This window comes from Paramormyrops kingsleyae, chromosome 19 (genome assembly GCF_048594095.1).
Source record: "Paramormyrops kingsleyae isolate MSU_618 chromosome 19, PKINGS_0.4, whole genome shotgun sequence".
Taxonomy (NCBI): domain Eukaryota; kingdom Metazoa; phylum Chordata; class Actinopteri; order Osteoglossiformes; family Mormyridae; genus Paramormyrops; species Paramormyrops kingsleyae.
In genome coordinates this window covers 30,060,739-30,076,003 of record NC_132815.1, presented here as the reverse complement: position 1 = coordinate 30,076,003, position 15,265 = coordinate 30,060,739, and the positions used below count along the sequence as shown (strand labels likewise).

General features: G+C 45.6%; 1 protein-coding gene across 12 annotated transcripts in view; it reads left to right on the top strand.

The window, feature by feature from the left end:
* Positions 1-15,265, top strand: part of LOC111834233 (MAP/microtubule affinity-regulating kinase 3-like) — an 87,806-nt gene that overhangs the window by 28,791 nt on the left and 43,750 nt on the right. For all 12 annotated transcript variants that reach the window (XR_002835963.2, XR_002835965.2, XM_023793296.2 and 9 more), the window contains 11 exons: positions 292-340; positions 5,727-5,792; positions 7,002-7,072; positions 8,446-8,502; positions 8,895-9,131; positions 9,750-9,869; positions 10,935-11,034; positions 11,790-11,902; positions 12,123-12,270; positions 12,682-12,896; positions 13,607-13,710. Coding sequence is in view for 10 of the 12 variants with exons in the window: in XM_023793296.2 (XP_023649064.1) it covers positions 292-340; positions 5,727-5,792; positions 7,002-7,072; positions 8,446-8,502; positions 8,895-9,131; positions 9,750-9,869; positions 10,935-11,034; positions 11,790-11,902; positions 12,123-12,270; positions 12,682-12,896; positions 13,607-13,710 (1,280 nt within the window). In the remaining 2 variants the exon portion in view is untranslated. The remainder of the gene's footprint in view (positions 1-291; positions 341-5,726; positions 5,793-7,001; positions 7,073-8,445; positions 8,503-8,894; positions 9,132-9,749; positions 9,870-10,934; positions 11,035-11,789; positions 11,903-12,122; positions 12,271-12,681; positions 12,897-13,606; positions 13,711-15,265) is intronic.

Here is a 15,265-nt window from a genome sequence, read left to right as displayed (position 1 = left end):
TTTGTAGTTGCTCCCATTTTTAGACAGTGCCCCCAAATATTTTTTTAATTTCCTGCACTTCCCTGCTGTTTCTTATGCCCACAAGGCTCTTGCAGGCACAGCAGTAAGGTTTAACTACTTTACATGCAACCAGATCTTTCAGTTGTGGCTGTGATGTAGAAGTGATTGAAATAATGACTGTGTGTCTAAAGCTGTTTCTCAAGTTACTAAGGGCTTTTTTTGAAATCCAAACAAGGATGCTTGTGGATACTTGTGATCAGGCTCTAATCTGCATTACCTTCTTTTCCACAGCTTTTCAGGGAAGTGCGCATAATGAAGATTTTAAATCATCCAAATATAGGTAAGCATCTTTTTTTGACTTCCATTTCAGTAATGGTTCTCTGCTTGCGTCTGTTCTGTGATTAATGCTAATGTGACACTCTGTTCCGAGAAGCAGACTGCGTGCTTATAAGTGCACCTTTTTTAGTCTATGTATAGGGGTTATGGAGTTTAGTTTTTCCAATTGTGAATCCTTCTCCTTTCTTAAACTTATTGTCTGGATAATTTCCATCTTTTATTTTTAGTCACTAGCTGAGCTTACTTGCCGATGCCACACAGACACCTCGCCTCTGAGGGGGTTTCTGTGTGACATGCAGTCCTCTGTGCCAAGCTCGTCACTCCTGGCCAGCCACACGACTGCAGGGGATGCCCTGGCTCTTAGGGTGATTCAGCCCCTGACGATGCACAGGTCTGCTGAAAGCTGTGCATTCTTCTCTGCTCTCCTGTTATCACTGGGCGGCCAGCAACCCTGGAAGGTCTGCGTTTAATGCCATTACTCTTCAGTGGCCTATATTTTTCTTTTTTTATCCTTCCTTTGTTCATCCTGGCTGAATATATGCAACTAAGGTCCTTGTTAGAGAACCAAAAGACATTTGTTCTCAATTATGCAAATAACTTGAGAGCCATCGGTGCAGATGCTGCTAAACAGCAGATCACAGAGTATTGGGCTCCCAGTTTCTAATGTTCCTGAACACTGAAGATACTTCATATATCTCCTGTTCTTCTACAGTTGTGGTCAGAAGTTTACATACACTCATCAGGGGCATGCATGTCATGTTAATTTTGGGCTTTTAATGATTGATTTGAACCAGTGAACCGTTCTTTTTCCAGGGTGGAATAATTATGCAATATACATTGTCAGTGATTTTTAACCACAAGAATTGGGTGCACATGTTTACATTTATTTTGGATTTTCTGCAATCCACACATGGTTAAAATTATACATACAGGCAGAAACATATACAGACGCTCCTCTACTTACAAACTCCCGTTTCCGCAACATCAATTTTTTTTTTTCTGCACGCCAATTCCGCCTAGTCCGACTTCTGGCCGCTACTCCCGCCGTGCAGCAGCATAGCATGTTTACTTCCAGCATCCTAGTTCTTTGTACTTGCGTATACCCTAAAATGTTGTTGAATAACGACTTAAGAACATTTCAAGTTATGGACAGCCATTTGGAACGTATCTCATCAAGTAGATTAGCGTCTGTACATAAATTCACCTAAATCTTTTAATAAGTGTTGCTGAAGGTTCTAGAATGTCTTAAATTGACAAGGCCAAGGACTTCTCATTAGTGATCATGACTGACTGCAGCTGGTAGTTTCTCTTTGCCAGCATAAAAGGGATTTCTTTGACAGCATTCATTGGATTCACCAATACTCGGATGAGAAAGTCCAAGGAACTCACTGAAGATCTAAGAAGGAGAATTGTAGCTTTACACAAGTTGGGAAAGTCTTTTGGAGCCATTTTTAAGTAACTGCAGATTCCAAGGTCATCAGTTCAAACAATTGTACATAAGTACAAGTTATTTGGATGTGTCACCACTTTGCCAAGGTCTGGAAGAAAACCCAAACTGTCTCCCTCAGATGAAAGGAAATTGGTTAGGATGTTCAGGAACAATCCGTGAACCACCAAGGCTCAAGACTGCCATGAACTGGAAACTGCTGGAACACCAGTGTCACTGTCCACAGTGAAGTGAGAATTAACATAGCCATAGACTGAGAGGATACCGACCAAGAAAGAAGCCCTGCTACAAAATCGACACCTTCAAGCTCAACTGAAATTTGCAGCTGCCCACATGGACAGATGACTTCTGGAGAAAAGTTTTATGGTCAGATGAGACAAAGATTGAGCTACTGTAGTTGGCTCTGGCTGGGCCATTCCAAAACTTTTTGGAAAAACTAATTTTCTTCTGGTGAAGCCTTTCTCTTGTTGATGTGGATGTATGCTTGGGGTCATTGTTGTGCTGAAAGGTGGAATTCCTCTTTCAAGCAGGTTTTGGGCCAACATTGACTGGAATTTGGAACTGTTCACAATCTGCTTCACCTTGACTAAAGCCTCAGTTCCATCTGCAGACAAACAACCCCAAAACATGATAATGCCACCACCATGCTTCACTGTGGGTATGATGTTCTTTTGGAGATGCACAGGGTTGTTTTGCTACCAAACATACCTTTTGGAATTGTGGCCTAAAAGTTCAGCTTTAGTTTCATCAGTCCAGAACACATTTTCCCACATGCTTTCGGGAAACTTGATGTACGTTTTTGCAAAATGTAGCTGGGCCTGGATGTTTTTCTTTTTAACCTTGTAACCTGACCCCATAGTCAAGACATAGGGAGAATACAGGAGATTGTAGTTAGATGTAGTACATACCCAGTACTTGCCAGAAATTTCTGCAGCTGCTTCAGTGTTGCAGTAGGCCTCTTGGCAGCCTCCCTAACCAGTTTTTGTCTTGTCTTTTTGTCAGTTTTGGAGGGACGTCTAGTTCTTGGTAACGTTACTGTTGTCCCATATTTTTCTCCACTTTTTGATGAATGTCTTCATTGAGTTACATGGTATATCTAATGCTGTGTAAATTTTTTGTGCCCTTCCCCTGACATGTCTTTCAGCAATGAGATCCCTTTAATGCTTTGTAAGCTTTCTGCGAACCATGGCTTTTACTGTAGGATGCAACTGAGTAAATGTCAGGAAAATCCTACTAGGACAGCTGAACTTTATTTGGAGTTAATCAGTCACTTTCATTGATGGCAGGTGTGTACCCCAAAAGACTGAATTCTGTAATAAAATCAAACGGTGCTTCAACAAAGTATTAGTTTAAGGGTGGGCACACTTTTGCAAACAGCTTATTGTATGTTTTTTTTTATTTTTCATATTTTTCCCCTCAACAAATTTTTTTATTTTTTAGTTTCAGGAATTGGACAGGTTATAAGTCACATTAAAGGAGGGAAAAGTTTTGAAATAATTTATTATGGTCTCATTCTTTTACATCACAAAAACCTGGCATTTTAACAGGGGTATGTACACTTTTTATATCCACTGTACATGAGACATGTTTCTCATGCTTTTTTGATAATATCATGGGAGAATCGCAATGCACTTCTGGAAACTTGAGGTCCATGCTCTCTGGGCATTGGAGATTGCTGGAGGGCCTCAGTAAATCAAATGTGGACCCGACACAATCGGTGAATCTGGAACACTGAGAGTCTCCCACACTGATGACAGCTGGCTCCTCAGAAGTGCTTCTCTTTCAAACACATTAGCCCTATTGATGTGTGTCAAGAGTGAGCCCAGTAACAATTGGGATCAGTCATCGCTTGAGTCCTCTCTGGGTTTCCGGGGCCTCTCACCCGTAGACGGTCTGCTGAGTATTGTCTCGTGGCTGTCTCTCAGAGTTCCTTGGGGCACTTTCTGAGTGGTAAACAGGCCTGTGAATGACGTTGTTTTAATGCACCAGCATTTCCCATGAATCCGTGTATGGGCTTGATGACACATCAGCCTCTAGGCTGCCGCTGTTGTGATGCTGTGGAGAGATGTGCATGGCAGGTGCTAGGACAGCAGATCCTGCTGTTCTACAGGATTAAAGCCCCACTGTTAATGGCCCTTTCTGACGTTCTGTCTGGGTGTGGTGACATGCTTAGCCCCCATAACCTTATTAGTGTGTAATAGAGATATACAGATACATCGTGATGAGTCGATTATTAAGGTGGCATGACCTGTAAAGTCAATTTTTAGGGGTAAAGAACACACTTCTGCTTCCAAGTTGCACACTCTTCAATTGTTGCAGATAGATACGCAAAGTAGCCATACCAGCACGCAAATTTCCAAAACACAGGATGGCACGGAAAGGCTCATTAATATTCATAAACAAAGTGTTGCCAGATGATCTTTGCAATATGATGCTTTTTGGAAACTTACCCCTGTAGCACAGAATACTCTCTCTGTTGGTTAAGATAATCTGAGTGCTAGAATGCTTTTGGGAAATGCCATTGTGTGGTAGCGCAAGAAAGTCATTCTTTTTTCAAAATACAGTAGCAATGGAAAAAAACATTAGCTTACTAGCTAGTCAATTGAAGAATAATGTTAGGCTTTGAGATGCACGACATATTAGTTAACATAATCGTGTCTATTAAAATATTTTAAAAATTAAGATATCGGTACTGGTCCAATTTGTTAATCTTGGCCTGTAATCAAACCTCAAAGTTCAAAGTATTCAAAGTTAGCAGTACCAGTGTTAAAGACACAGCTTATCAAAATAATGATGAATGCATTAGACAGTCAGCCATTTTCCATTGGACAAGGGATTTTATCAGCTCCTAGAAGAATTCTCAGAGTACCGGCCAATGACATGTTTATGATTCATTATTTAGAATGGCCAACAGAATGATCTTTCGTATTCCAGAGGATAAAGAAATGTAACACCTGTTCTCTAATCTGCGCAAGCAAACTATCGTCGTCCCCCCCCTCCCCTATCAGGTACCTCTTTAATGTGCTTTTTTTTTTTTCTGTACAGTACAGCAGTAGGCCTTTGGCCAGTTGTACTTTGGCATGTTCTCCCTGTTTAATAATAACAGTAAAAAAGAATGTGATAATTAATAATGTGCAATTAAGTTCCCATTGTAGTATTTGTGATTTAAATAAAAGATTTCCAATAAATTGGCTTGTTCCACCAATAATTGTTGAATCGAATAGACTATTTACACCCCTCAGTGGGCTAAGCCTGTGTGCCTGTAATCACAAGGTCGCCGGTTCAAACCCAGCCTCAGCACGTCTGCGGGTCCTTGAGCAAGGCCCTTAACCCCCAGCTCCCTGGGTGCTGCTATAGGTGGCTGCCCATTGCGGACAACTTACTCTGCAAAGATCAAGTTGAGGGAGGCGTAAAAAGTAATTTCCCCACGGGGACAATAAAGGATCTATTATTATTATTTATTATTAGTGTGTAAGTGTGCTTTGTCTGAAGATCACGGTCCTGTTTCATGTGACTTGGTGACCTTAAGGCTGAATAAATGCATCATGGAATAGTGATGCTTTATTTTTGTCAGGGAGGAGGAGGTCAGCAGTGTGCAGTGCCTCTGGACCTGGGGCTTTTGGGCCCTTACACAATCATATAGTCATAATGAGTGTTACTGTGAAACTCATCCAGACCAAGTTTGTAGAATGAAAAGTGGAGGGCTGTCGCAGCCTAAAATGTTCATTGTGTCATCATGTGCACCTTCAAGGTTTGCTGAGCAGTGGCTGAGTAGCTTCCTTCTTCAGAAGCATATTACTTTGGGGAGTGTCTGGGATTGTCTCAGACTCTGTGTGTGTAAAACCTATTTTCTCAATCTCTTGCGGAGTTTGAGACCGACTGCTGCTGTCTGTAGAGTTAACTGTCTGTGCCCCCCTCCCTCTGCATCTCTTCTCTCCCACAGTTAAGCTGTTCGAGGTCATAGAGACAGAAAAGACGCTGTACCTGGTGATGGAATATGCCAGTGGAGGTGAGGTGACACTGCCATCTCCACGTGATGCGAGATCGGAGATATGATTGGGTAGCTAGGGTGGGGGAGGGACACTTCTCACTCTGGTAATGATGTGAGCCGGAGGACAGATGAGTCATGCTGCATGTCGCTAACATGCAGCCAATGCCCCCAATATGGGATACGTGAGTGGGGGCGTGGGTGGGGGAGTTGTTTGCATGGGACACAGGTGTTTATATAGAAATGTGACATATTTGTGAAACCCTATTGAACTTTTATGACCCAATATGTCGAGTATTATAGCACTGGCCTTTTTGCAAAGATTGATGAATTTGTGTTTAAACCAGTTGATGTAATAGATTGGACTGGAAACCTGTATATGCACAGTCCTATAGAAGTAATTTTGACACTCCTAATGTAGAAGGCATTCTCTTTGCTTTTACTTTTGCTTATTTGTAGGTATGAGAAAGGTGTTGTGTAAATATTGAAGAGACCATGAACTGCAGCTCCAATGAGGAGCTTCTGGCAGCCCTAAAACAAACAGCAACCCCAAACAGAAGCTTCTGTACACCCACAAGCACATACCGCAGCTCCAATCAGGAGCTTCTGTTAGCCCTCAAACAGCAAGTCCAATCAGGAGGCTCTGGCAACCCACAAACACAAACCACTGGTCCAATCAGAAGCTTCTGGTAGCACAAGAAGTCCGAGACTGCAGGTCTAGCAGTGGGCCTATAGTGACATTAAAATATAGATTTTCCCAGAATCTGACCCACTTACTTCCATAACTAGTCTTCCTCTTGCTCTTCTCCATTCTCTCCATACAGCACGTTGTTCCAGCAGCAGTTTTGCTTATTCAGCTGCAGATAGTGCTACCCTAGTTAATATCTTCCCCTTCAGCAGTCATGTGTTAAAGTAAAGGCATCATCGGACAGCAGGATAAGGGCTACTGGTCATTCGGGGAGCTTTTTAAACAGAAACGCGTCATGATCACATGGAAACGTTATCTTGAAATTCAAGGGAATCTGGCTTAAAGGCTTCGCTTGCAGAGATGTAGAAGAGCCTGGTCACCCGTGGTATTCCCTACCCAGCTCATTATTCTCAAGCAGAGAGGGTGTCACGTGTCTCCTGACAGTGGCTTGAAGGTGACACCGGCACACCCAGGGGAAGCAGCACGTGGCGTGACTCTCTCCTTACTGCGGCTTTCAGCTCCGCTGCTCTCTGTCTTTGCAGGCGAGGTCTTCGACTACCTTGTCGCACACGGGAGGCTGAAGGAAAAGGAGGCCAGAGCTAAATTTAGACAGGTACTGCAGTGTGCTCATTTCGGGTCGTCCCTAGCCTTGTGTCAGAGTTCTGTTTCCATGTACTCCTGGTCCATACCTCACTTCCTCCACCCTAAGGGCACAGAGACCTTCATGTGTCAAGGCTGGGGTGAAGCATCACCTCCTGACTGGTGAGGGGGGTATGTACATGGTCAATCTGCTCACCAGTGGAAGAATGGAATCCGTGACATTACTCTCCAGCATGGAAACTCCACCCTCTGCTCTCCCACTGTTGAGAATCATGCCCCGCCCTTGTCCATTAGCTTCATATAGTAATTCCTGTGCAGTGCTTGGGCTCTCACGGGCTGCTTCTACCCAACTGGTGTTAGAATAGTCGCAGCTCAAGTCATGGCCCAGACGCTGCACTGTACTGTCAGGCGAGTCCCTATAGTACATTACCTTCACGGCTGAAGATGGGACACCCACAGACTGCAGCTGTCAGCTTGTGTTTGCTGAATCATTTCGCTTCCTGGGTGTTAACTGAGATTACCTAGAATAGCTGCCTGTTCGGCCAGGATATGCTACATTTGGCTGCTTTGGTGTGATGCAGCTTTATACGGTATCTAGAAAGCTTGTGTACTTCATCTGGAAAGGTCATATAGAGCCAACCCTTTTATATTTGGCTATCAGGAGGTATCTATGTTGCTGGTTCTGCAGTGGTGTGGTAGAATGTCGCTTTCTGAGGTCTGCAGGTCCTGTATATTCATGGTTAAAAATGTCTGGGTCAATGGATGTAGGGGCTTTGAAAGAAAGAAAAAAATCCACGGCCCGGGGACTTACTGAGCATGGGCAGGAAGGCTTGTACTTGCAGCTGTAAGGAGGTGAAATTGCCCCCACCCCTATTCCTCCAGGATTCAGGGTATAGCACAAAGCCTATAAGGTGTGACCACGTGTCCTCTGTGCTTGTGGCAGGAATAGACCAGGGACGGGGCCCCACGGTTCTCTCTGCAGTTTTTGGGAAGTGTGGTGGGTCGGTCAACGTGGCCGTAATGTCCCCCCGACACCCCCCTGCCCCAGCCCATGCAGGCTTTATTAGAAAATCGACTCAGAGGTCTGGGTTAGCTTTACCCCAAGTCATTCTCGGCACCTCTGTTGACTCTGTTGTGGATTCGCCAAGTTTGCTGTGTCCTTGCACCCTTGAACCCAAAATTACAACAGAAATGCACAACTGGTTAAAATGTATGTGTAAATGTTTCAAGTTGGATTGTGGAAAAATTTGCATGCAATAATTATAGCTTTTAATATTTGTTCCCTCTCACAACAGTTAATAGTTAATAGTTTGTTGTACTGATTAATGAGGATTCTGGCTAAGCTTGAGCCCCCTGTTGCTAACCTTCACCATGGCGTCTCCTCAGATAGTGTCTGCAGTGCAGTATTGCCACCAGAAGCACATCGTGCATAGGGACTTGAAGGTAAGAAGAGCTGCATGCATGTGTGTGTGCATGTGTCAGTGCATGTGCATGCGTGTGGGGGTCTTCCTGGGGGTGATTTGTGAATAAAGAGATAAAAAACACATGCTGGCAGGAATGGTGGATTTTAGGATATTGTCTTTTTTTCCATTCATGATTTAATTAAGCTTTTAAAGAATATTTGGATAGCCGACTTTCAATAATGTATACATTTATTTTAGGATATGCGTTATGGTCTTGTTTCTCAACTTGGTGCTCAGGTACTCCCAGATAGGATATATTTTTGTTTCTTCCCCAAAAACATGGAATGTCTGGGCCCCCCCGAGAACCAGTGTTGAGAAACTCTGCATTATGGTATATTCATCAAAACCTGCTGACGATCCCACCCCCTGCAGGCAGAGAACCTGCTGCTGGATGGGGATATGAACATCAAAATCGCTGACTTCGGCTTCAGCAACGAGTTTACGCTGGGCAGCAAGCTGGACACCTTCTGCGGCAGCCCCCCCTATGCCGCCCCTGAGCTTTTCCAGGGCAAGAAGTATGATGGGCCCGAGGTGGATGTCTGGAGCCTGGGGGTCATCCTCTACACGCTGGTCAGCGGTTCACTGCCCTTCGATGGCCAGAACCTCAAGGTCTGTAGAACTATGAGGAACTACCTACATCCCATCTGGTTAGTGCAGGGAAATGAGGCCCGGCCCATCACGTCCTGTTTGGTTAGTACGGGGAAATGAGGCCCGGCCCATCGCGTCCCATTTGGTTAGTATGGGGAAATGAGGCCCGGCACATCGCGTCCCATTTGGTTAGTATGGGGAAATGAGGCTTGTCCCGTTTGTTTAGTATGGGGAAATGAGGCCCGGCCCATCGCGTCCCGTTTGGTTAGTACGGGGAAATGAGGTCTGGCCCATCGCGTCCCATCTGGTTAGTATGTGGAAATGAGGCCCGGCCCATCGCGTCCCGTCTGGTTAGTACAGGCAAATGAGGCTTGTCCCGTCTGGTTAGTACGGGGAAATGAGGCCCGGCCCATCGCGTCCCGTTTGGTTAGTACGGGGAAATGAGGCCCGGCCCATCGCATCACATTTGGTTAGTACGGGGAAATGAGACTTGTCCCGTCTGGTTAGTACGAGGAAATGTTTTGGCTCATTTCGTCTCAGTAGATTTTCTCTGTTTGCGCCTTAATATCCGGTCTGTAATTATAAATACTCATTGATCTCTGTTTGTTTATTTGCCCTGCTCCCTACTGCGCCCTACAGGAGCTGCGTGAGCGTGTGCTGAGGGGAAAGTACAGGATTCCTTTCTACATGTCCACGGACTGTGAGAACCTGCTAAAACGCTTTCTGGTGCTGAACCCTGTCAAGCGAGGCACGCTTGAGGTGAGAGCAAATGGCGATGGTAATGTTCTGTTCAATTTTTACTCTTCCTTTTTGTGCAATTGCTCACTAAGGCACTAGAGCCCTTCTAACTCCAGTTCTGTTTCCACAAGTTTCCATATCCTGTTGCTGCTGTAATAGATTTAAAACAAAAAACAACAACACTGCTGTGCCCCTGACCAGAAGGTCACTGGTTCAAATCTCACGGTCAGTAGCATGATTCCACCATTGGGCCGTTGAGCAAGGCCTTAGCTCCTAATTTCTCCCAGCACTGGCTGACCCTGCTTTCTCAATTGTACATCACTTTGAATTAAAACACCTGCTAAATAGATAAATGCACATGCCAGCTTTGGCATGTGCATGATGACCACAAGATGGTGTGGTCATCATGAGAACTGGGACAACAAAGACGACAATTCAGCAAATGCCTCTGGACTCCTCCTAAGCCCCAGCTGTGAAGAAACAGAGGTGTAGCCACACTAACAACAGAGAAATATGCATGCGAATGTACCAGAGGTGTTCAAGGGGCTCTATGGTCAGGGGGCTAAAATTGAATTGATCAGGTGGCTTGTAGGTGGTCGCTTGCAAATTTTTTTACAATGTTGGTTTTCAAGTGGAGGCCGATGGCTAACTAAGTATTCAGCTTGCAGTAGCATTGTGAAATTTAATTTAGGTACAAGTATCAATACTTCACAAAATTATCATTGGAACCAGTTAGTGAGATTAAAGATGTGGCCACTTGGCACAGTGTAGGGTAGCAGCAGTATAGGTAGCATCACACATTCTCTATGAGTCAGGTTCCTTTTTTCTGGGAATATTGGTGATACTGCAAATTTATGAACAGTACAGGTGAAATTAAGGTTTGATATCTACATTTGTTGATGGATGTGACTAGGATAAACCGGTATGCAATGGATGGATGAATGGATGGATGATTGGATGGATGTTTACGATTTAATGTTGATGTGATTTAACCATAGATGTTGACCAGATGACCTTCTCGCCAGAAGAGCCCCTCTGACTGCTTCAGGTGAAGTGATATAATGTTGTGTTGCTGGTTTCTTTCAGCAAATCATGAAGGACCGGTGGATCAACGCCGGCTTTGAGGAGGATGAACTGAAGCCATTCATGGAGCCGGAGCTGGACATCTCTGACCAGAAGAGGATAGGTACTGAACTAGCTTTTATTCTCCATCTGTTACTCAGGCCTGTGTTTTGCAGTGCTTGGCTGGGGAATTTTGCCTCACTGGAGACTCTGCCAGTATAAAGAGTGTGCCAGCTGTGTGTTTTGACCCCGTCTCTGTAACATACCTGCATGAACAGAGGATGCTTAGCCAGCAGCACCACGTCCTGGTGTGACGTTACTCCAGCCAGCACTTTAAGAATCTTTCTGGGCATGAAAGGGGGCTATTTAGTGGGACTATATTAAAGAAGCGCCCCTCTTGTGAATATTGACATGAGCCAAAACATCCAGCTGACTGGGGCTGGGGCATTCTGTAGCAGGACATCCAACCAATAGCAGCTGGTCTATTGACTGATGGAAAGATTTGAAGCCAATCAAAAACCGTATCATCACGCATCTCACTACTAAGTAGATGTGAGATGCCGCTGTATTAAGACAGAGTGGACACTCTGTACTACAACCAGAGTGGACAGTGAGAATCGAAGCCCCATGGGGGAAATCTGCAATTTGCTGAATGCCTCTGCTCATCCAGGGAGATTTGCAGGATGGCTTGGATGCAGTCTCTCCCGAACACATTTGGTCCATGACATTACTGTGTGAGAGAATGGCAGGGTCACTCGCACAACTCACTGTTAGCTTCCTATGTATCCTGAGTAATGAAAGCCAATCAGAATACAGTGCTGCAATGCCCCCCTCCTTGGCTCTGACTTGGTGCCTTCCTCCTGCTCTTTGGGTACACAGACATCATGGTGGGGATGGGCTACACCCGCGAGGAGATCCATGACTCGCTGGCACGTATGGTGTATGATGAAATGACTGCCACCTACCTGCTGCTGGGGAGGAAATCTTCAGAGGTGAGGGAAATGCTCTGCAGATGAGACAGCTATCAGGGGGATGCTGGTGTTCATGATGTTGATGTTAGTCATGCCAGTCAGAGGCACAGTGATTACTGCTGTTATTTGTACTGGTATTATCCATTTTATGGGTATGTTTAAGCCACTGATGTTACAAGAGAGCAGGAGACTGTGCCGCAGAGGGCGCTGTGCACTCACATGCTGTCACCCCCCCATTTAGCCGGATGCTGCAGACTCAGGCACCAGCAGCCACCTCTCGGTCCCCAAACCCAGACCCAACAGCGAGATCAATGGTGGCCAGTCCCCCTCCCACCTGAAGGTGCAGAGGAGTACCTCCAGCCAGAAGCAGAGACGCTACAGTGACCAGGGTGAGATGGGTGAGGCAAAGGAGAAACTATGGGGGGCCGGTCAGGGATGAAGTGCACCGACGGGTGAGACACTGGCGGCCAGTCAGGGATGAAGTGCACTGACTGGAGTGAGATGCTGGGGGCCAGGCAGAGATGAAGTGCATCGATTGGGGTGAGACACTGGCGGCCAGTCAGGGATGAAGTTTACCAACTGGGGTGAGACATTGGCAGCCAGTCAGGGAGGAAGTGCACCGACGGGTGAAACACTGGCGGCAGGTCAGGGTTGAAGTGCACTAATTGGGGTGAGACACTGGGGGCCAGTCAGGGATGAAGTATACCAACTGGGGTGAGACACTGGGGGCTTCTGGCAAATCAGTGAATGATGTTCAAATTCTGAGTGTGACCCACCCTCGTGCATTCTCCCCCCTCCAGCTGGCCCCCCTGTCACCTCGGCAGTAGGATACACCAAGCGGAGCCCCACGAGCCCAGCTGAGGGTGACCTCAAAGAGGATGGTGTGACGCAGCCACGGAAGTCCAGCACGGCTGGAGGGCGTGGCCTTGCCCCCCCGAGCCCCATGCTGGGCAATGCCAACAACCCCAACAAGGCTGACATTCCGGACCGCAAAAAGGGCTCCGTTGCCCCCAGCGTGAGTGCCCCCCACCTGCATCACTGTGGCATCACCACGGCTGCTCAAGCAGTATCACTTACGGCTAAAGGGGACAATCACCATGACAGCAAGGAGTTAAAGTAAATAATCAGTGCTTAGCCTCATCTGATAATAGTCAGTTGCTAATGATAATAGAGTGGAAAATATCAAGAGGGAAAATATAAAGATGGATTGTATCAGTGAGGTTTCATTAGTGAGTAATTCTCAGAGGTCTCTGAGATTTCGCACATTCTAGTTGTTACCCAGTGAAATTATAAAGTAAAGAATCATTGTGAGGCAGGGGCACAGAAGGTGAGGGTTTTGGAACATGAATAACTGGTTAAATAATTGAAACATATAATGTTATGATATAGTGGCCACCTTGAAGGGTGTTTATCACAAAGCATGTGTGTCATATTCAAAGCTGGCAGATATGTGTTTTGCTCTGTCGATGTGTTTTTCAGCTGTGTGGGCTGCTGTCTGGCTCGGTCAGGTCTCTTTCTGTCAGTTTCACCAGGAACCAGGCCAGTACTTGTTCCCATGACAGCATTCAGCATTTGGAAGGAGATGCTAAGAGATACACACAGTCACATGGCGCTGCCACATGTTTCATTCCCCTGCCTGTCAAAAATGGCCACCATGAGGTTGGGCTTCCTTTGTGTGCTCTTGGGGTTGCCACTCTGATCGGCAGATGCCGTTTCTCACTTCAGGGTAACGCCATGTCTGCTGGGATGACGAGGCGGAACACGTATGTGTGTAGTGAGAAGACACCCGCTGACAGGCACACCGTTGTTCAGAACGGCAAAGAGAACAGGTGAGCATCACCAGCGCCTTCGCTGCTGTCTTGGTTTTCAGAAGTCCCAGTGAGCAGAGTGGATTTAATGTCCCGTCCCGTTGGTTTTAGTTGCATTTCACCATTATGCATTGTAGGCCCTTCTGGCAGTAACAGCACTCCGGGGCTCTGGAAAGCCTGGCTGTATTATCGCTACAGTTCCGCTTTGCTCGGCAGCTGTTCTTGTCCCCTGACAGCAGCCCTTGCTGAGGGTTACTGCTGTCAGACCTTCAGCTTGCTGTTGCCATTTCATGCCCCGCTATCCCCTGCTTGACATGGTTTTATCTCTGACTTCAGGTCTCCTTCTCTTTGATGGCATTTTTTTCATGCTTCCACTCTTGGGTTGTTCTCTGGTGCTTTTGATCTCTGGCGGGCTCCTCTTGGAGTCTGACTCTCTTCAGTGTGACTGATATTGTGCCGCGAGCCCTGCCCCCTATGCAGGGACAGATTATGGGTTGTGTGGGCCCCTGGTTCGCAAGGGCCCCCCCCCTCAAAAAAAAACAAAAAAAAAAAAAAAAACGCCAGCATTGTCTGGGATGGCTAGTTGCTAGGTCATCATGCCACTTGTGGGTCCAAACTAGTGTCAGAAGTCAGAAAATATTAGAACTTGTCCAGTTTTAATCAACAATGCAAACTGATCATGCAGTTTGAATGTCATACAATTCATGCTCTACAATACAATGTCATACAATTCAATCAAAGCACTTTTGCTAATCATCCCATTTCTATTCAGCAGCCTGGTTATTACCATGGGAAAAGATAGGTCTCTCCCCATGATTTACGCATTGCAAGTTCTCCAATGTGAAAAAAAACTGTTAATAATTAACACCAACTTTCTGAAATTAATTCAAATATTTATTATTTGGAGTGTCATTGATGTCACGTACATTCACATCAGAAGAGACCAGAGCGACGAAAGTCATTATTTCTCTATGGAGAGTCGGCGAATTGGCCGAACAAAGCAAATTCACTGGCAGCGAAGCGAATTGGGCGACCAGAGCGAAAAAGAGAAGTTAAAAGTCAGTTAACCTTATGTAATGAGTTATGACGCGGTTCGGTGAAAACCAATTCTAATATATAGATTTACCAACGCCCCACGGTTAAATCAAACATTCCAATGAGCGAACAAAGTGAATAAAGCAAATTCAACAACGAAGCTTCTTCAACGACCTTGGCGACGTGTTCGCTTTGGTCTCTCCTGGTGTGAACGTACAGTGAGAGCCATGTTGGGGCACGGTTAGTGATCACACTACATGTGTACCGTGTCCAGCTGATCCATGCCAGAATCCACCTGTGTACCATATCCCCTTACAGAACGGAGTGATCAGGGGTGTAGTGGTAAAATAAGAGGTGGGTGAACTACGAATTCTGTGATCACATTTTGTGCATAAACTATACTATGATGTGCATTTAGATCAATTGAGAAGTGGGTAAACTCTAATTCTGAAATTTCAGAGGTGGGTAAACCGTGTTTACTTGCGTTTAGCCTCCACTACAGCCCTGGGAGTGATTACACTGGTCAAACTCTTACACTGCT